Genomic DNA, 22,497 nt, shown 5'->3' with positions numbered 1-22,497 from the left:
CCTTTCAATGATCAGTTTTTCCTAAGTGTTTGTTTTTTTCTTATCACTATAGTCTTTTCCAGTCTGTAATTGAATTTACTATACAATTCTGTACTTTCATTAATGAAGAGGTTGCAGTGGTTTTGATTTGCTTGTGTGTGTTTTTCAATTAATGCATCAGTACAATTGGAGGGCTGTGGGTTAAACCACAGAGCCTAGGACTTGCCGATCAGAAGGTCAGCGGTTCGAATCCCCGGGACAGGGTGAGCTCCCGTTGCTCGGTCCCTGCTCCTGCCAACCTAGCAGTTCAAAAGCACGTCAAAGTGCAAGTAGATAAATAGGTACCGTTCCAGCGGGAAGGTAAACGGCATTTTCGTGTGCTGCTCTGGTTCGCCAGAAGCGGCTTAGTCATGCTGGCCACATGACCCGGAAGCTGTACGCCGGCTCCCTCAGCCAATAAAGCAAGATGAGCGCTGCAACCCCAGATTCGGCCACGACTGGACTTAATGGTCAGGGGTCCCTTTACCTTTACCTTACAATTGGAGGAACTAGATTATACATTACTTGTCATTTACCTAGTTAAGTATTTGTGCAGCTAACAGGATACAGGTTGCGCTATGGTCTAAACCACTGAGCCTCTTGGGCTTGCCGATCGGAGGGTCGGCGGTTCGAATCCCCACGATGGGGTGAGCTCCCATTGCTATGTCCCAGCTCCTGCCAACCTAGCAGTTCAAAAGCATGCCAGTGCAGGTAGATAAATAGGTACTGCTCTGGCGGGAAGGTAAACAGTGTTTCCGTGCGCTCTGGTTTCCATCACAGTGTTCCGTTGCACCAGAAGCGGTTTAGTCATGCTGGCCACATGACCTGGAAAAGCTTTCTGCAGACAAACGCTGGTTCCCTCAGCCTAAAGCAAAGATGGGCACCATACCCCATGGTCAATTTTGACTGGACTCAAGAGTCCTTTAACTTTATCTTTGTGTAGCTAGAGAAGGTTATGTTTTAGGATTACATTGGCTTATAGTGTAGTTTAATATTATGAAAGGAAGTATGGAGTCATGGGTCAGATAGGCTAATGAGAAAAAAAATGGTTCTTCAGGGGATATTTGAAAATTACAGTGGTACCTCTGGATGCGAACCCCCGTTCACATCCTGAATCGAACACAACCTGCGCCTGCGCATCTGTGTGTGCACGGGTCACGATTTGCCGCTTCCGCGCATGCACGTGGCATCATTTTGAGCGTCTGTGCATGCGCGAGCGGCGAAACCGCGCTCCGTTACTTCCGGGTCACTGCAGAGCGCTACCTGAAAATGCTAAACCTGCAGCTACTTCAACCCGAGGTATGACTGTATCATAAGATGACACCAAAATAAAGAAATTAGAGATGAAGAAATGATACAGTTAACAACTGGAGGTGTTTTTTTTTAATAGCAAAATAATTTAGAAGTTAGAAAGAGATGAGAGAAAACATGATTAAAAATGGAGCAGTTGGAAATGAATAGGACTGATTAGCAACAAAATTCTTAGGAACAGAGATCTTTTATGTGTAACTAAAAAGTTAAGGCACTGGTAAACAAGACCAAGAATAGGTAGTAGGAAAACAAGCAGTTGATACAGAAGGGAGATTTGTCTTCTTGAAGTTAAATAGCCCTATTGGGAAATTAACAATGGGAAACATTTATGCTCCAAATGATGGACAAATTAAGTCCTAGGAGTATTTATAAAGAAAAAGGAATGACATAGTAGAAGGAGAAAACCTAGCTGGGGATATGAATGGGATATTCAACCCTGCCAAGGATAAATGTAAGGATAAAAATAACTGCTCTAGAATATTACCTGAAATACTTCATAAATATATGGAGGTGTTAATGTTGAACAGTATTTGGAGGCACAGGGAACACAAATGGAGGATTATACCTTTTATTCTACATATTTTAACACATACACTAAAATAGAAGTGTTCTGGATAACACCTACTTTAATGTAAAAAACAAATCAAGTTAAAATTGAAACAGTGACATATGCAGACCATAACCTGATTTCAGTGGAATTATTTAATGGGGAGAAAGGAGGTTGAGTTTTTCTTATTAAACCCGGAAGTAATAGGGAAATGCAAGCTGAATTAATGGATCCTTTCACTATTAATAACACTTCGCCACTTCGGAAAACAGCAGGAGCAGTATAGGACATGGGCAAAATTTATATTAAAGATAGAGAATGAAGTTAGAGTCTTAATCTGGGGAAACAACAGTGCTGTTAGCAAATTAAGTATATGCAGAAAACCCCAAAGCAGTCAGTTATTAGAAGCCGATAAAATTCAGACAATCAATTACATTTTGCTAAAGAACATTTGACTGAGGAATAATAATAATAATAATAATATTTATTATTTATACCCCGCCCATCTGGCTGAGTTTCCCCAGCCACTCTGGGCGGCTCCCAATCAGTGTTAAAAACAGTACAGCGTTACATATTAAAAACTTCCCTGAACAGGGCTGCCTTAAGATGTCTTCTGAATGTCAGGTAATTATTTATCTCTTTGACATCTGATGGGAGGGCGTTCCACAGGGCGGGCGCCACTACCGAGAAGGCCCTCTGTCTGGTTCCCTGTAACCTCACTTCTCGCAATGAGGGAACTGCCAGAAGGCCCTCGGCGCTGGATCTCAGTGTCCGGGCTGAACGATGGGGGTGGAGACGCTCCTTCAGGTATACAGGACTGAGGCCGTTTAGGGCTTTAAAGGTCAACACCAACACTTTGAATCGTGCTCGGAAACGTACTGGGAGCCAATGCAGATCTCTCAGAACCGGTGTTATGTGGTCCCGGCGGCCACTCCCAGTCACCAGTCTAGCTGCCGCATTCTGGATTAATTGCAGTTTCCGGGTCACCTTCAAAGGTAGCCCCACGTAGAGCGCGTTGCAGTAGTCCAAGCGTGAGATAACTAGAGCATGCACCACTCTGGCGAGACAGTTTGCGGGCAGGTAGGGTCTTAGCCTGCGTACCAGGTGGAGCTGGTAGACAGCTGCCCTGGACACAGAGTTAACCTGCGCCTCCATGGACAGCTGTGAGTCCAAAATGACTCCCAGGCTGCGCACCTGGTCCTTCAGGGGCACAGTTACCCCATTCAAGACCAGGGAATCCCCCACACCAACCCGCTCCCTGTCCCCCAAAAACAGTACTTCTGTCTTGTCAGGATTCAACCTCAATCTGTTAGCCGCCATCCATCCTCCAACCGCCTCCAGGCACTCACACAGGACCTTCACTGCCTTCACTGGTTCTGATTTAAAGGAGAGGTAGAGCTGGGTGTCATCTGCATACTGATGAACACCCAGTCCAAACCCCCTGATGATCTCTCCCAGCGGCTTCATATAGATATTAAAAAGCATGGGGAAGAGGACAGAACCCTGAGGCACCCCACAAGTGAGAGCCCAGGGGTCTGAACACTCATCCCCCACCACCACTTTCTGGACACGGCCCAGGAGGAAGGAGCGGAACCACTGTATGACAGTGCCCCCAGCTCCCAGCCCCTCTAGACGGTCCAGAAGGATGTTATGGTCGATGGTGTCAAAGGCCGCTGAGAGATCCAGCAGAACTAGGAAACAGCTCTCACCTTTGTCCCTAGCCCGCCGGAGATCATCAACCAGCGCGACCAAGGCAGTTTCAGTCCCATGGTGAGGCCTGAATCCTGATTGGAAGGGATCCAAATGGTCCGTTTCCTCCAGGCGTGCTTGGAGTTGTTCAGCAACCACCCGCTCAATCACCTTGCCCAAGAATGGCAGATTTGAGACTGGGCGATAGTTGGCCAAATTGGCCGGGTCTAAAGATGTTTTTTTAAGAAGCGGTTTAATGACCGCCTCTTTCAGCGGGTCTGGGAAGGCTCCCTCACAGAGGGAAGCATTCACCACCCCGCAGAGCCCATCGCCCAGCCCTTCCCGGCTTGCTTTTATCAGCCAGGATGGGCAAGGATCAAGGAGACAGGTGGTCGGTTTCACTTGTCCAAGCAGCCTGTCCACATCCTCGGAGGTAACAGATTGGAATTGATCCCATGTAACAGGACCAGACAGAACTCTAGCACTCTCCAGCCCTGGCCCTGCTCCCACGGTGGAGTCTCCCTCCTTCTGAATCTGAGCGATTTTATCTGCAAAAAACTTGGCAAAAGCATTGCAAGAGATCTTGGGGTCCCTACCAGGCCCCGGTGGTACAGGTGGTTCCGATAGATTGCGAACCACCTGAAAAAGTCTCCTGCTGCTGTTTTCTGCAGATGCAATGGAGGCGGCGAAGAAGGCCCTCTTCGCCGTTGCCATTGCCACTTGGTAGGCTCGACGTTGAGCTCTAACCCGTGTCCGGTCTGATTCAGAATGAGTTTTCCGCCACCGGCGCTCTAGCCGTCTCAACGATTGTTTCATCACTCAACGATTGTTTCATCACAATCGAGGAAACAAAGAAGTAAAGCTGCTGTCTTATCAATTGAAATAACAACATATATAAAAGCAGATTCCACCATTAAAAAGAGGCATTAGTCAACACACTGAGTGGATTACTGATGTATTATTCCAAAACTTTGTAAATAAACCTGATAAAAAGTAAATAATTTATTTTTTTATTTATTTCAGCTAAAAACTAGGCTAAGAGAATCAATAGGCCCTGGGTCTCCCCAGCCACTCTGGGTGGCTTCCAACAGAATATTAAAAACACTATAAAACATCAAACATTAAAAACTTCCGTGTACAAGGCTGCCTTCAGATGTCTTCTAAAAGTCAGATAGTTGTTTATTTCCTTGACATCTGGTGGGAGGGAGTTCCACAGGGCGGGCACCACCACCGAGAAGGCCCTCTGCCTGGTGCCAGTTAGTGCATTAAAAAACATTTGCAGATTCTCTAATAAAACCTGCTATTGGGGCACTTCTCAACCACAGTAGGGGCTCTCATCAAGAGCAGAACTTGGTGGAGCCAGGCAGGGGTAAGATGAGGAACATGTCTTCCCCAGCCAAACACCACCCAGCACGGCAGATCAGGGGGTTAGATTGCTCTGTAATTTACATTAATATTACACTGGGAGGGACGCGGGTGGCGCTGTGGGTTAAACCACAGAGCCTAGGGCTTGCTGATCAGAAGGTTGGTGGTTCGAATCCCCATGACGGGGTGAGCTCCCATTGCTTGGTGGTCCCTGCTCCTGCCAACCTAGCAGTTTGAAAGCATGTCAAAGTGCAAGTAGATAAATAGGTACCCCTCTGGAGGGAAGGTAAATGGCAGTTCCGTGCACTGCTCTGGTTCACCAGAAGCGGCTTAGTCATGCTGTCCACATGACCTGGAAGCTGTACTCCGGCTCCATCGGCCAATAAAGCGAAATGAGCGCCGCAACCCCAGAGTCGGCCACGACTGGACCTAATGGTCAGGGGTCCCTTTATCTTTACCTTTATTACACTGGGAAAAGCTATACTTCTGTTTTATATAGAGTGGTTCAGAACCCAGATCACAGATCAAAGCACAAAGCAACTCAGAGTTACCGGTATTTCTTAAAAACACACACAGAGAGATACAAGGAAAATCTTGGGATCTATGCAGAGTGCCAGCCAAGGGCTCCATCTCGCCCTCAGGATTGTGGGTGCCCATTGCTGTAACACATACGTGTGAGGTCACATGCACACGCCTGCACATAGTGCGCATGACATCACACGCACTACATGCAGGCATGTGTGGTGTGACATCCATGTTTCGGTGGCCAGCAGGGATTACTCCTCTTCCTCCTACTATCCACAGCAAAGGAGACACCCTTTTCCATGGGGAGAGGCTCAGGCTCGGCGGCAGAGAGACTGCTTCCACGTCCGAGCCCCTCCCCACGTAAAAGGGTGCCTCGCTTGCTGGCCATGGAAGGCGGAGCTGAACTGCTCTCTCAGAGGCAGCACCACTGCCGCCTGCTAGCCGTTTTTGTTGACTTTGTGGGTTCCCAGCCCCCAGAATTATATGGTTTGTGTGGGATGTCTGGAGTTGTCCCCTATGGTGCCAGCACCTGTTTGGTTTTTTACTGAATCACATGGAAGTATCAGTAAAACAGGAGGATAAGGAGTAAATGTCATATAATAATGGAAACAAAAACACGTCAGCACTAAGAGAATCCTGAGGGAAAGCGAGGATTCATACTAATGGCCAAATTGAAATATTATTTACAGGTGCATGAACGAAAGCAACAAATTAACTTCCCATCAAACAGGAAAATCTGTTACTGAATAGTATAAAAGCATTGCATCCTCAGTGAAAAGGAGGCTTTGAAATACTCTCAAGTCCAAGCATAGGATGAACTGATTACAGGAAAATATTTCATAGGAAATTATTTGCCACTGTTTGGCACACAAATTTTGTTTTATTCTTTCCCTTAGTTCATATTTATACAATATAAATATTTACAAATATAATATAATTGTTGTATATTTGATGTGTGTGCATGTGTGTTGGGTGGGGAGTGTTGCAGGGAATTCATTTGAACTAATAGTCAAGTGTGCGGGATCACAAGCAGTTTGTCAAGAAACAGGAGATCTGTAACTGTCAGGAAACAAATGCTCATTTAGCACTCCTCCCTTCTGAAAAAAGAGATAACTCTCCATTTTAAGCTTTCTGACTCACACTTGTATTCCTTTGCCAATAGTGCCTACATGAGAGTTTCTTCTTCAAAAGATTAAATACACACAGGACACATTAGTATGTCCATAAAAGGTCAGGTTCTGTGTATGAATTTCGAAGGTTTGCACTATTTGCAGACAGCATCACAGAGAAAGGAGGAAGCCTGACTATCTACATACAAAGTGAGGAGGAACACATTTTTAGGGACATCTCCACTCTCATTTTGTTGCAAAGAATGGCATAGAAACAAAGTTATGGATGCATCTAGTCTTAGTGCTCTAGCAAGGCCCCAAGTCACTGTTTCTCAATCCTGGGTCTGCAGCTATTTTTGGACTACAACGCCCATCATCCCTAGCTAGCAAGACCAGTGGTCAGGGATGGTGGAAATCGTAGTCTGAAAACAGCTGTAGACTCAAGGTTGTCCTAAGTGTTATCTGTCATCACAAATTTGTCCCATTGGTCTCCATGACATATAAATTCAATTAACACTGGGATGTACCTATTTAAAGATGCACTATGGATTCTAACCACAATGAAGGTGAACTATATATGAAATATTAGCTGACTTCAAGCATATGGGTTTTTGGGAGGTGGGAGCCAAGAGATGGGGCAACTGTCACTCATTATTTGCCAGAGACCTGGGCACCATAGCATTTCCCCACCATTTAACATATAATAAACAGGCTGCTGCTAAATAAATGACCATTTTTCACTCCAGCAAATGCTACCTTCCCTTAGACCCTTACCCAATCACCATGCACAATGCAACTGAATGGAACAACAAAGTAACACCAGTTGAAAATAATCTGATACAAAATAAACAGCTACAGGCATTGATGAGCACCAAAACAAAAACAAAAACCTTTTAAGGATAACTTTTTATTTACACTTCAAATATTTTTTAAACCAGACCCCCAAGCTGTTGTTCTACCATAGAAGATGGAAGATCTAGCAATATGCTGGTTTCTTTAAAGGAACAGCAGCTGTCATGCTATATAGATCTGTTGCTTCTTGCAGCAGCTGTCCAGCTGGCTAGAACAACAAGAGCTGTTTGGCAGTGTAATGGACTCCCATGGGAAGTTGTGGACTCTCCTTCATTGCAGAGGTTGGATAGCCATCTGTCTTGGGTGCTATAGCTGAGATTCCTGGATTGCAGGGGGTTGGTCTAGATGACTCTTGGGGTCCCACCAACTCTACAATTCTATGATTCCATGAAAGTCTATGCCATAATAAATTTCTTCGTTAGCCTTTAAGGGTCAACAAGTCACTTTTGTTTTTGCTAAAAAAGACTTAATCAACTGCTCTTTTGGAAGTAGCAGCACATGTTTTACAACACAGGGATTCTGACCAATGGCAAAATAGATGAGCCAAATAATTAACATTAGCTTTTGAAGAAAGAAAACCCAACAGACCAATAGGCAATACTGAAATTAACATTTCATTGGTTGAGAACAAATTTTTGTATAGCTGAAAAACGCAAACACACTACCAGGCCTCCATGGGGACATTTCTAAATCATTAGATTTATTTATTTATTTTGAAAAAGCTTTTTTTCCAGTTCCTCCTTTACAGTCCTATGCATGTCTACTCAAAAGCATATCCTGTGGAGTTCAATGTGGCATGTTCCCAGGTTAGGTGGTACAGGTTTGTGATGTTGTTTAGTCGTTTAGTTGTGTCCGACTCTTCGTGACCCCATGGACCAGAGCACGCCAGGCACTCCTGTCTTCCACTGCCTCCCGCAGTTTGGTCAGACTCATGCTGGTAGCTTCGAGAACACTGTCCAACCATCTCGTCCTCTGTTGTCCCCTTCTCCTTGTGCCCTCCATCTTTCCCAACATCAGGGTCTTTTCCAGGGAGTCTTCTCTTCTCATGAGGTGGCCAAAGTACTGGAGTCTCAGCTTCAGGATCTGTCCTTCCAGTGAGCCCTCAGGGCTGATTTCCTTAAGAATGGATAGGTTTGATCTTCTTGCAGTCCACGGGACTCTCAAGAGTCTCCTCCAGCACCATAATTCAAAAGCATCAATTCTTCGGCGATCAGCCTTCTTTGTGGTCCAGCTCTCACTTCCATACATCACTACTGGGAAAACAGCTTTAACTATACGGACCTTTGTTGGCAAGGTGATGTCTCTGCTTTTGAAGATGCTGTCTAGGTTTGTCATTGCTTTTCTCCCAAGAAGCAGGCATTTTTTAATTTCGTGGCTGCTGTCACCATCTGCAGTGATCACAGGTTTGTAACCCCAGTGAATAAAATACACCAGTAAAGGCTCAAACTGCAGCAACAAGGTTTTATGGAGTTATCCCAGGAGGAAAGAGAAAACTGGTCCTAAAGCTCCTAATAGCTGAAAGCAAAGTATGAAGTGTTGCTATTTTAACTGAATTAATAGCAGGTTTTAAGATAATTCAGCAGCACTGAAGCACATAGCGATTGGGCTCTTTCCTGGATATTGTATGTCAGGGAGCTTTAGTTTCATCTTACACTGCACTCATTTGGGATGGACTAGAGGCCCCCACAAGGTCCCTTTTCAACTTAAGATTCTATAAGTTGTGGCTGTCATCGCTCCAATTCAAAGCAATGATTCCTTGCTAAACATGAGAACTATATATTCACGCCTCTCTTGATTTTCAAGATGTTAGGTAAAGGTAAAGGGACCCCTGACCATTAGGTCCAGTCGTGGCCGACTCTGGAGTTGCGGCGCTCATCTCGCTTTATTGGCCGAGGGAGCCGGCGTACAGTTTCCAGGTCTTGTGGCCAGCATGACTAAGCTGCTTCTGGTGAACCAGAGCAGCGCACGGAAACGCCATTTACCTTCCCGACGGAGTGGTACCTATTTATCTATTTGCACTTTGATGTGCTTTCAAACTGCTAGGTTGGCAGGAGCAGGGACCGAGGAACGGGAGCTCACCCCGTCGCGGGGATTCGAACCGCCGACCTTCTGATCAGCAAGCCCTAGGCTCTGTGGTTTAACCCACAGCGCCACCCACGTTCAAGATGTTAAGGAGCATCAAAGCATGAGGGTTACATGGAAGTCTCAGTTATAACGGGGAAAGTTAAGGCTGTGACACTAGTTAGCCTAACTATAAATCAGTTAAAGCCTTTTCATGAAAAGATGTCCTTAGTGAACCAGGCTGTACAGTTTTATGAAACTGTTAATTATTTTAATATGTGGACTTATAAAAAAATATGTGGGTTGCAGGTCGCATTCCATCGCCCTTCTCTCTAAGGATGATGCCTCTCAAGACATAATCCAATAAATAAAAATGATTTATCCTGTGGTACCATTATTTTAGTCATATGCAAATTTATTAAATCAAAAATTATAAAAAGACATCCTGCACAAACTACATTTTTATCAGTATCTGTAGCTACATCCATTCAGTTATCTATTCCTCCAAAGAAGGGGATTCAAAGCAACACTTAGAGAAATCCTGAATAACATTAAGAAAAATCAAGCCTAGACTATTCTGATAGTTCTTTTCCTTGTCAGGTCTACTTCTTTTTCAAACTTCAAGTAATCTGTGCATGTTTTATCTTTACCTGACTATTCTTTACAACAACTGTGGAAGCAAGACCAGTTTTATTTTTTTCTATATCACACCCAGGGAACTGAGCACAAAAGAATCACTACTTGCCCAAAGTAAGATTTGAAATGGGGCTTTGGGGATCACACCATAACTGCAACAGCACTCTTAAGCAAGTTCACGCTTTATTTTTTTTTTATCTCCTTAACCATGGCAATGCCAAATCACACATTTCCATCTGTGTGGTCTTTGCTTGATACATTTGTCAAACAGACAAGTTAAATAATGGGTCGATTTTTCTCACCTGGTACTTGACATTGCAAACTCATTGTACTGTAACTTTGCAATGCCGCGTTAGGAGTAAGAATTGTAGACTGCCTTGTATGAGAATAGCGGTGGGAGTAAAACGGCAGATACATCAATTGAAGGTGCTCCATCTGTCTTTGTCAAGAATACAACATCTGCTCCAAGTTTAAAATGTTAAAATAGCAAATTACCCATCATCCCATGATTGGCTGATGGCTTTTCTCGTCAGGCAGCACCATGGTTCAGTTCCATTCCACCCTCAACAAATACAGGAAAGGAATGTACATCAATATTCATTTACAGGGCTATTGACAGTACTCTATCACCCCCAAACCTTCTTTGCAGTTTTTCCTTGGGGAGCTGTCCAGATAGTCTCCATCTGTGACTTGCTCTTCATTACTCTAGCCTCCAAGGTCCAAATACAAGCTCCATATGTTCCTTCTGAGCCAATAGTTCCTTTGTGATTCATCATATCTGTCATACTAAGCTCTGCTTCAAGGCTTTGAAGGATCAATAAGAGCTTTTTCAACCGCCACATGTGTGATAGGCTCATTCTCAGAGTTGACTTCATTCTTAGGAACCAAACACATGACCCATTTTTTGTGCAAACTTTTAATACATAAACTGTGCATAACTGGATAGCTATCCTTGTGCTTATCTCAATAGTTGCTTGCTTTGTCATTTATCCTGACACACTAGGCTCTTTGCTCTGCTTTTGGCCAAACAGCACAATTCCCTGAATGATATGGTGAAGAAGGAACTTGTCCAAAGTACCACAATAGTCAAGGTTGGCTAAAGAGGGGAAGACAGCAAAAATGGGATATCCTTCAGAACAGGACTGCATCCATTATGTCCATGGGAGATATGACACCCTAAATTCCCTGTTAAGTACATTATTAATAAAAGTACGTAATAAGTATTCTGCACAGCCTGTGTATTATTTTCCTATCCAAGCAATTGCCCACAACTATAGCTTCTTCCTTAACGAGTAGGTGAAGTATGAACACTGCACAATCCAGAATTAAAACATTTGAAAAAATAGAAGAGATTTTAAAAATGTCTCATTGAATAAAAGACTGGTTACAAAAGAGACTCTCACAAATGACCAGGAATGTGTTCTCTGTACTCCAGTTTGTACACCTTATAAAAAAGAAACATGGGGACAAGGCTTGGGCTTGCATCACTGCTAACGCAAACATAGCATTTTGTGTAAAGCAACAATGACATGCATACCTTTATGTACAAATAATGTCTAAGCACAGAAGAAGAAGAAGAAGAAGAAGAGTTTGGATTTGATATTCCGCTTTATCACTACCCGAAGGAGTCTCAAAGCGGCTAACATTCTCCTTTCCCTTCCTCCCCCACAACAAACACTCTGTGAGGTGAGTGGGGCTGACAGACTTCAGAGAAGTGTGACTAGCCCAAGGTCACCCATCAGTTGCATGTGGAGAAGCGGAGAAGCGAACCCGGTTCACCAGATTACAAGTCCAACGCTCTTAACCACTACACCACACTGGCTCTATACACAACTTTGTCTGGAAAGGGTTACTTCCGGGTTTCGCCACTCGCACATGCACAGAAGCACAAAACGATGTCGTGCGCATGCGCAGAAGTGGCGAATCGCAACCCGCGCATGCACAGGTGCGCCACTGCAGGTTGCACTCTTTTCATGTTGCGAACGAGCCTCCGGAATGGATCCCGTTCGCAACCAGAGGTACCACTGTATGTTAAAAGACAAAGTTATCTACTGTTGTAGAAACTGCTGCAACAGATAAGAATAGTAGCGGCACCTCACCTATGAAACCACTGAACATGCGTGTCTTACTCCTTGGAAGTGATTAGCTGCACCTGGCATCAAAAGTTACAGAAAGGTATTTTAACTTTAATACAGACATTCAAAATTCTGTAGTGGCGGGGGATGGTTCTTGAAGATGACAAGCATTTTGTGACTCAGTCCTGCTGATCCTGTCAACAATATTCCCAGTGATTAGCATTGAGCACAATCCTCAATGCACATTGAGCCACCGAAGAAGACTACATGGACACAGGGCATTCAGTGACCATTCACTCTACCTGGCTTTATTCAATCCTGAAGTTCCTGCTTACTCACTCTAAAAACACAAAAAAACCTCCTTAGTTTTCTATGCTTGTAATCTCAATTGTATGTACCTACATGCACTTGGAGTTTTTTGGCTGGTCCTACTTACTCAAGCCAAAAACTGTGCTCATTTCACCTGCCAGCTGTATGACGTCAATAATCTCCACCCAACAGCAAAGGAATCTCTGGCAACATTTCTTGTGGGAAAGGGAGGAGCAGGCTATTCAGGCTTTAGCCCATGTTCATAGGAGAGGCTTAGAGACCCCTTCATCTCTTTTTCTCCTCTTCTTGTCATTAAAAAAAGGAGGCGATTGTTTCAGTCATTACAGGCAGCTAGGGCTCAGCGGCATGTGGAAAATCGAGGTAGAGAGCATGCTTGCAAACACCTTCCCCAGCTTTCCTTCCAACATTGAAGCTGCATGGATGACCTCCACCTGCCTCTGGTATGTCACAGTTGGGAGGAAGGCTTTCCACTCACTCTCACCAGAGTGGCAGTGCCACACTTGTTACGATGAGCATTATTTGTAGAAGCCTGCTCACAGATGAACTTTCCTGCTTTTTAACACAGCGCTAACTCAAAAAGTGTGGGATGTGGGTGGCGCTGTGGGTTAAACCACAGAGCCTAGGACTTGCCGATCAGAAGGTCGGCGGTTCGAATCCCTGCGACGGGGTGAGCTCCCGTTCCTCAGTCCCTGCTCCTGCCAACCTAGCAGTTCGAAAGCACGTCAAAGTGCAAGTAGATAAATAGGTACCACTCCGGCGGGAAGGTAAACGGCGTTTCCGTGTGCTGCTCTGGTTTGCCAGAAGCGGCTTAGTCATGCTGGCCACATGACCCGGATGCTGTACGCTGGCTCCCTCGGCCTATAGAGCGAGATGAGCATGCAACCCCAGAGTCAGTCACGACTGGACCTAATGGTCAGGGGTCCCTTTACCTTTACCTTTAACTCAAAAAGTACCAGAATCTAGACAAAAAAATTAATACACCATCTCTCTCTCTCTCTCTCTCTCTCTCTCTCTCACACACACACACACACACACACACACACACACACAACACACACAAACTTCTCCAACAATAAAAGTCTCATATTTACATAGGTTGAAACAGAGGTATTCTTGACGGTCAGGTAGCATGACCCAGCTGTGCACCAGCTGTTTCTTCTTCAGCACTTAAGACAGCTCAGAGCAAACCCTTTCCTTTCTGAAGAATGCAACCGAAGTTTTCAAACTCCATGCTGAACCAAGTGTTTGCTATTTTCCCAAAGGAAGGCTACCACCCGTTGTCAGAAGGAAAGTTAAGTATTTGTGTTTTTAATTGCACACTGCAAAAACCAAAAGCAGATTTTAAAAGTGAACAAATGTGACATTTTAGCCGCACTAATTAAAGTTTTTGGCCATACAAATGAGAACTGCCTCTACCTTACCCACCAGCCAACTATCGATTTGAGATTTTAAGGTTCAGAACCTGCAGCCTCCCTGGTGTTCTCCAACTCCAGTTTCCAGCAGCCCCAGTGAGCACGTCCACTGGGGATGAAAGGAGCTAGACTCTAGCAAAACCGGACAGCCGCAGATTCCAACCACCCTCTTTTAAGGCCTACCATGCTCACAGGCTTCCAACTGTCCTAGCAGCACAGTAATACATTTTTTTAAAAAAAATCTAAACATATTTTGATGATGCAGTTAGCAACCAGGCAGAGTGGTCATGTTTTACTACCTTTTCACATCTTACTACTTAAGATGTGGCATTTCGCCCATGCAATCCGACACTATTCTCAAGAAGTGTAACCTTACATTAAGAAGTATATCAAAGCGATCAGATTTAATTATGTTTTTTAAAATAATAATAATCTGGAGATGACTCGAAAACAAATAAGAGTAACCAGGAAGGGCGGGTTCTCATACTAGCTTCACTTTCAGTTTTAAGAAAACAAGAAAAGTTAATTAAATTAGATTTGTTTGTGCTCCATTGCATCTGCAGGATATTTTACAGGCCCCCCCCAAGCTAAGCTATGATCCATTTCCCTGAAGCAACATCTGGGCAGCGGAGATTCCATGACTAAGCAGAGGGAACTACCTTGTAGAGAATACTAAAATGACATCAAGTACGTGTAAATTATACCCATGGGAAACACAATGACACAACCCAGCTCAACATTCTGCTTTCAAGAAATGAAAAACTCATTTGAAAACAAAACAGGAGAGACTACAGGAGTACTTGATACCCTGGAAGAAAAAAAATTCCTCCTCACAAGAGGATAACTAAGAATCACGGCCCATAATATTTACTGCAGCCTGCACAGTTTATAATAAATAGCATGCAACCTTCACTTCCCTGGGATTATAAAACTAACTTCATCTTTTAGATGTGCAGTGCGTTTTATTAGGGAAAGTAAACCTTACATCCAAATAGCCCCTATTTAGGAATCACAATTCCCCTTTCAATTTAAAAACCAGATTGTGCAGAGCCTCCACAAACAGAACAAGAGAAAAATTATGGGGCTCTCCTGCCCCCAGAATGACTGCACTAGATATATATTTTTATATATATGGCTAACACTTGTATCTTGTCTTTCCTCTAAGAAAGTCAATGCAGCATATGTCCCCCCCCCACCTTCTGTTTTATCACACAACAACCCTGTGAGGAAGACATGGCTGAAAGTTAAGCTTTATCAAAGGCCTGGGTTAACAGGTACCATCTTAACCTAATGCGAGAAGCCCAATAGTGTAGGGACCAATTGTACCTCCAGGCGGAGTGAATTTCACAGCTGGAGCACCTCTACAGAGAAGACTCACATCACTGTATAGCAATCTGCACCTGCTGGCACTACAACAAGAAGAAGTTTGCCTTTGTTGATCTCAGGGGCTGGGTGAACTGCTGTTATGTGACATGAGCGCGATCTCAGATTTTCATAACCCTTTGCTGTCTCTCAAGACAAACACAGTTGTCACACTGATTACTACAGTGTTACCTTGGTTTAAGAACAGCTTAGTTTATGAACAACTTGGATTAAGAACGCTGCAAACCCGGAAGTAGGTGTTTTGGTTTGTGAACTTTGCCTTGGAAGCAGAACATGTTTCGCTTCCTGTTGAGAGTGTTCCATTTGTAAATTGCGTCCCTGCTGCTATGGGAAAGCACACCTTGGTTTAAAAATGCTTTGGTTTAAGAACAGACTTCCAGAACGGATTAAGTTTGTAAACCAAGGGGTACCTCAGGTTAAGAACTTAATTCGTTCCGGAGGTCCGTTCTTAACCTGAAACTGTTCTTAGCCTGAGGTACCACTTTAGCTAATGGGGCCTCACGCTGCCGCCGCGTTATTTCTGTTCTCATCCTGGAGCAAAGTTCTTAACCCAAGGTACTATTTCTGGGTTAGTGGAGTCTGTAACCTGAAGCGTCTGTAACCCGAGCTACCACTGTACTTCATCTTTACCAGGCTGTATGCATTGTAATTGGGGCGTGGCAGAAACAATGACAAATTTCGCTCAAATGCAACTAATACAAACTAGGGACTGCCACCCCGCTCACCTTTCCCTTTGCTGATACCGCCTTCCCCCACCTCAAGCCAACCCCTCCTCCCTTTATACCTGTTATTTTACACCTCACCAACCCCCCCAAACCACTTCCACACCTTGCCCCAACCCCTTTTAAATGAGAGAGGGCTGCTTCAGAGAGCAGTTTGGTAAAACCATGCTCTGAAGTGCCCCCTACTTCTATTAAACAGTTTGCATGGGCAGCCTGCCCATCCACACTGCTGTTCCACTTACCTGCCTGCCCCTTGCCATCATTTGGAAGCCACACAGACTACAGAGTGACAACAGCCTTGCATATAAATATTTTTGTATATAGATGTTTTCAACAGCAGTACCGGTACCTACTTGCAGAACAGTGATTTTTCTGTTTGCCTCAGCAAACGTGATATGGAGTTGAGCTTTTCTTCTACTTGGCTGATCATTAAAAAGAGAGAGTTCTCAGGAGACCCTGCTGCTGTGTATAATGATTTGGTACCCCCTAAGATACATGAGGGGGGACGCGGGACACACTGTGGTTAAACCACTGAGCCTTGGGCTTGCGGATAGGGAGGTCGGCGGTTCGAATCCCCTTGACGCGGTGAGCTCCCATTGCTCGGTCCCTGCTCCTGCCCACCTAGCAGTTCGAAAGCACATCAAAGTGCAAGTAGATAAATAGGTACCACTTTGGCGGGAAGGTAAACTGTGTTTCCGTGTGCTGCTCTGATTTCGCCAGAAGTGGCTTAGTCATGCTGGCCACATGACTCGGAAAAACTGCAGACAAACACCAGCTCTCTCGGCCAGTAAAGCGAGATGAGCACCTCAACCCCTGAGTCGTTCGCGACTGGACTTAACTGTCGGGGATCCTTTACCTTTAAGATACATGACAACAATATGGGATGCCAATACAGAGAAGGCCCTGCTTTGTAACTGTTGAACTTGCTCTCCAGTACTTTATAGCTGGACAACCCGATGTGGGGTAGGTATAGGACATTCCATGGCAGAAGCATGCCCAAACCTGGCCCTCCAGATGTTTTGGGACTACAATTCCCATCATCCCTAGCTAACAGCAGTGGTCAGGGATGATGGGAATTGTAGTCCCAAAACAGCTGGAGGGCTGAGTTTGGGGTTGCCTGAACTAGAGACAACAGGAATAGAGCACTTTATCCATGTTGAGCAGGGGTTTGGTCCCCACACCTATATTTTAATTTTTTAAATAATAATAATATTAGGTTTATTTCAATTGACTCCTGCGGAGCTTGTGCTAGAAAGGTAGAAGGGGAAAGGGCAGCTCTTTGCCTTCTTTTGACCATCCTGTGCCACTCCATCCCTTTCTTTAATATTTTTTCCTCTCACTGGTTCCCCATGAAAGAAAAACCAGTATGCCAGCTCTAGGACTTTCCCACTATTCCAGGGATGTGTCCAAGGAAGAGGGGGCTTTGGATTCAGCAAATGCAAAGCCTTCCCCCAATGTGCTCCCTTCTCTCTCTCTGCTCTTGGAGCACTAAGAGTGATATACCTTTCCACAGGTGTTACAGGAAGGCAGGTGAGGGTGCACCTCCTCTCCACCAGCAAAGAAGGAGATCTGCTGTAACCCATGCCCCCTTGGTTGACCCCCAGAGGGACAGGACATCTATTTGTGTCCTTATATATTAAAGTTTAAAAATGTATATATTTTTACCTGGTTTTCCTTGGTAAATTACTGCACGGTGAAGGTTTTCTGGTGGCAGAACTGGGGTGGTTCATTTAAGGCATCAACAGCATAGCTTTACTGTGCATTCTTTCACTGTTCGTTATTCAAAGTCAGTGTTTCATAGTTTTTACAAATGTTTGTGCCTTTTCGCTAGTTTTTTCTCAGTTTTGTTGACAACTGTATTTGTTGTTAAGAAAAAACAGGAAAACACTGAAGCAGATACAATGTAGGCTTGGCTGACTTTTATCATCAGTGGGATAAACTGACTCTAAACTGACTTTAGACCTAGAGTCAATGCAGTACCAGGGGGCTCATATCTTGGGTCCAAAATTAAGACAGAATTCCTTGTAAAAGAGCTTGGAAACCTACTTCCATGTAATATGGAGCAATTCAGACTCAAAGCTAGAAAATCAATCATGTCACTAGCCATGCAACACTGCATTCTTAACAACTCTACTAACCTCCCCTCCAACATTCAATTTCCATTTATTAACCTGTGCACCAAAATGCAATCGTGGCTTGCTGATAAATGCAATTGTTCAGTATACTGAATTTTTAGGTTTTAGCTGTTATTATTGCAGACAAACTGGCAAACTATCCAAGAAAGGTTTTAGAACTGTGTGTGCTTTCAGCTTTACACAAGTGGCAAAAATATTTTTTAAAATTAAAAAGGGGCAGAAACGGAAAAGGGGTTCTGGGGAAAATGACTTTGACAATCCCACCCACCATTGAACCCAATGGGTTTTGACTTTACTCAATTTTGGCTATACACATGATCCCCAGAACGTAGCCCCACATAAGTTGCAGGCCTACTGTATGACTTTTATCATCAGTGACATTTTATCATTAAGATGGCAGAGTCAGCAATCTATTGGTGTACTTCTAGGAAAAGAATGTGACCTATATTTAAAACAATGGACAAAAATAGAATCTGGCAGAATTCACACTAGGGTTTTATTTTGGAACTCTGGGGACTGGGATACGCCAAATTTATGATTCTTGTGGTACAGGCAGAGAAAGCAGCCCATCTCCATTTACACAGTGGCATTTGCAAAGACTGTATTTGAAATTCAGAGGATGCTGGCATAATCCAGCCTGGCGCAACCCACCAAGATATAGGTACTTTTGGCATATTGAATAATAAAACATTTTCAATGACACTGGGAAAAGTGAAGTGGCATTGAAATGTGTTTATATTTTTAAAATGTTTATTTTTGAAATTTTCAGGTTTCATTGTTTCCAAAGAAAACCAGCTAATCTGGCAACACCTCCTGTTTTCGACATCAGTTTCAATTTCTGCTGTTAGCTGCTAGACACAAAACGAGTCCTGTTTCTTCCCTTCCACTTTCCAGCCACTTCAGCCCTTGCTGGGTCTAAAGAGAAGGTAATTTACCTGCTTTGCTAAATTCGCTCAAGTGAGATGGACATACAGCTCTATCCTCAACACCCATTTGCAGCAGAGAAAAGTGGCAAGCTTCCCTGAAATTCTACACCAGATTCTGCAGGTTTTGAAACTTCTGCTTCTTACTGAAGAGGATAACCATATCCTGAATTCAGGCATTAAACACATACAGACAGAAAGCCAGTTTTCAAAATTAAAAACCAACAACTTTGCTATCACTTATTTGCACTCAGAAACCAAGATGCAGGAACTGGACAGAGTCTCTAAAACTCCTCTGTAAACACCAGAGAAGAAGACACTGTACACAGCAGAAATTAACCCCTTATTAGAATCTCTGCAAGAAACCAAAGGGGTGGTCCACAAGTCCAAAGAAGAGGACACTTCCTTGAAGTTCGCATGTCATGTTCTGATAGTTCAAAGCTCCCTGGAAATGCCATGTCCTGGAACGAAAAGGTCAGCTATTTTAAAACAACTTTAAGAACCATCTCCTAAAAGCAAATGACACCTGTCAGTCTCAGCTTGGAGTCATCCTGAGAAGCAAAAGCACACAGTTTTTGAAGCCACCAGAGATGCAGCAAATCTTGTCCTGTCCCAAACTTCAGGTTCCCAAGACACTCTCTATCATAGGAGCCAACTCCTAGGGGCCAATGGACCTTCACCCCCCAAAAAAAAAATATATTTGAGGAGCTCACCCTCCCAAAAAAGTTGATGGGTATTTCTATTGAAATTGTGTGTGTGCACTGCATTATGTGATCGATTATGCAGTGCGGAGCTTGCGTGGCCCTCCAACATTTTATTCAAGCTGGCACCCCTGCCTATTATTACAACTCCTGATACCATGGGCATAGCTGGGGAGGCAGCTGCCCCCCAAACCAAGTAAATAAATAAAAATACTTAACTAACTGACCAATTGCGTAGCAGGTAACTCAGTTTTGTGTCCCCCCCCCATAAAACCTTCCCCCCGTGGCTACACTCATGCCTGACAGTGCATAGCAGTATGGGGTCAAAGAGATCCCTCACTTTAAGAGGGACCCCAGGGCCGGATTTCAGTTTGATGAGGCCCTAAGCTATGGAATGTAATGGGGCCCTTTATATGTCTAGCTGTCCTGTGTCCACAACAATTTGTCACTGTTTTTTGTGTTGAATATATGCTATATGGAATTTATGGACCTCATAGGTATCTAAAGCCATATGCACATAACAAATAGGAGCCGACACAACAAAAAACACTGTTGCTGTATGTACGTTTTATTTTATTTGTTTTTTATCTTAGATGTTGGAAATATACACCCAGTTTTTTTTCCTTTACATTTTTTTTGGAGCCCCCAAGAGAGAGGGATCCTAAGCTATAGCTTGTTTAGCTTATAGGTAAATCAGGCACAGGAACGCAGGTAGTGCTAGGGACGTGGGTGGTGCTGTGGGTTAAACCACAGAGCCTAGGACTTGCCGATCAGAAGGTCGGTGGTTCGAATCCCCGTGACAGGGTGAGTTCCTATTGCTCGGTCCCAGCTCCTGCCAACCTAGCAGTTCGAAAGCACGTCATAGTGCAAGTAGATAAATAGGTAGCGCTCCAGCGGGAAGGTATGGGGTCAAAGAGATCCCTCACTTTAAGAGGGACCCCAGGGCCGGATTTCAGTTTGATGAGGCCCTAAGCTACGGAATGTAATGGGGCCCTTTATATGTCCAGCTGTCGTTTGTCCACAACAATTTGTCTCTGTTTTTTGTGTTGAATAGATGTTATATGGTAATTTATGGACATCATAGGTATCTAAAGCCATTTGCACATAACAAATAGGAGCCTTCACAACACAAAACACTGTTGCTGTATGTAGGTTTTATTCTATTTGTTTTTTATCTTATATGTTGGAAATGTACATCCAGGTTTTTTCCCCTTTAAATTTTTTTGGGGGGCCCAAGAGAGTGGGGTCCTAAGCTATAGCTTATTTAGCTTATACGTAAATCAGGCACTGATCAGTAGCAAGCAAGCAAGGGCAGTTACAGGCAAGAAACGCATCCCAGCCCCTCTTACTCACACAGAGACGTCTTTCCCGAAAGCTCACCCGTGCGCGCAGGAGCCTCTGCTGGCCTCAGGCAACCCCTGCTCCGCGCCCGCGCGCATCCACACGTGCGTGTCCACCTGTCGCTCGCCCGACAGGGGGCTCCCCGCGCTAACAACCTAGCCGAAGGGAGAAACAGAGGGAAGAAGGGAGAGGAAGAGGAGGAGAGGGAGACGGGACGCGGCTTCTCTTACCTGGGGAGCCGAGCACAGGAGCCACCAGCTGACGGAGAAGAACACGGGCGCGGCGACTAAACTCCAGGCGCGCTGCTGCCCCGCCGGCGCTGCCATGGCCCTCGTCCTCCTCAGCTGCGAGGGCGGGAAAAACAAAGTGCGCGAGGAGGAGGAGGAGGAGGCGCGCAAGCTCCGCGCCCGGCTCGGTCGCCCCCCCTCTCGTCCGCTCCACCTCCCGCTTAATCCCTCCTGAAGAGGCTCGCCCCGTCCGCGGCTCCTCGCTGCGCAGCCAGGCGTCCCCGGGGAGCTCCGCGACGGGGCGCTTGCTTGCTTGAGCGGGACATGGGCGAAGGGGGCGAGCGAAACGGAGGAGCTCGGCGGGGCAGGAGCGGGTGGCGGGGCCGCGGCTCCTGCTGCTGCTCCTCCCTCCTCCCTTCCTCGGTGGACGGCTGAGGGGAGCCGCGGGCTGCTTTCGACGCCGGCTTCTCCGCCTCAGGGTTTCAGGCGCCGGGCTCCCTCGAGGCACTTGGCTCCTCAATTTGTGAGGAGTTTTCGCCGAGCGGGCGGGCGGGCGGGTTGGCGGGCTGGCGTCGGTGTGGGGAGAAGGGCCTCGCCCTACCTTCCCCGCCTTAAAGAGACACCGCTGCTTTCCCCTGAGGGGATTCCTCGGCGCGCCGGACCCGCCGGGGGCGTCCGCACAAGCGCGCGCCCACTTCGCCAAGTCGGAACCGGAGCGCAGCCGGCGGGCGCCTCGACGCGCGCGCAAAAGCGCAAGCTCACGCGGCGATCCTGCGCGCGTCGTCTATCCGAGCAGAAGAGCCACGCACTGCGCTGGGTTTTCCTGGATGGTGCAGGATCAGACCGCACGTGCACGGCATGGGCACTGGGGGCTACTTCAACCAAGCGCAACCCGAATGCATGCCAGCTAAGCTTACAGTCAGCCCGTGATTTTGAAATACTAAATGCTACGCAGGGTTGCCATATTTTGAAGAACCAAAAAAGGAGGACGCGCTAGTCGACTTCTACCTTTGACTGTGCATCGCTGTGACAACTCTATCCCTGAAAAAAAGAGGACGTGACCTGGAAAAGGAGGACATATGGCAAGCCTAGTTCTGGCAAAATACAAGACAGGGAGGGGCGGTTGGAAGGTGAT

General features: G+C 45.3%; 1 protein-coding gene across 2 annotated transcripts in view; it reads right to left on the bottom strand.

Moving 5' to 3' along the window:
• ADAMTSL1 (ADAMTS like 1) overlaps nt 1-21,884 on the bottom strand; it is a 478,676-nt gene extending 456,792 nt beyond the window's left edge. For both annotated transcript variants that reach the window (XM_053371804.1, XM_053371807.1), the window contains exon 1: nt 21,366-21,884. In XM_053371804.1, the coding sequence (XP_053227779.1) occupies nt 21,366-21,461 (96 nt within the window). In that variant the 5' untranslated portion in view covers nt 21,462-21,884. The remainder of the gene's footprint in view (nt 1-21,365) is intronic.
• Between the last annotated feature and the right edge of the window lie 613 nt (nt 21,885-22,497).

The sequence above is a fragment of the Podarcis raffonei genome, chromosome 17 (genome assembly GCF_027172205.1).
Source record: "Podarcis raffonei isolate rPodRaf1 chromosome 17, rPodRaf1.pri, whole genome shotgun sequence".
In the NCBI taxonomy this organism is placed as follows: domain Eukaryota; kingdom Metazoa; phylum Chordata; class Lepidosauria; order Squamata; family Lacertidae; genus Podarcis; species Podarcis raffonei.
This window is presented reverse-complemented; position numbering and strand designations above follow the sequence as displayed.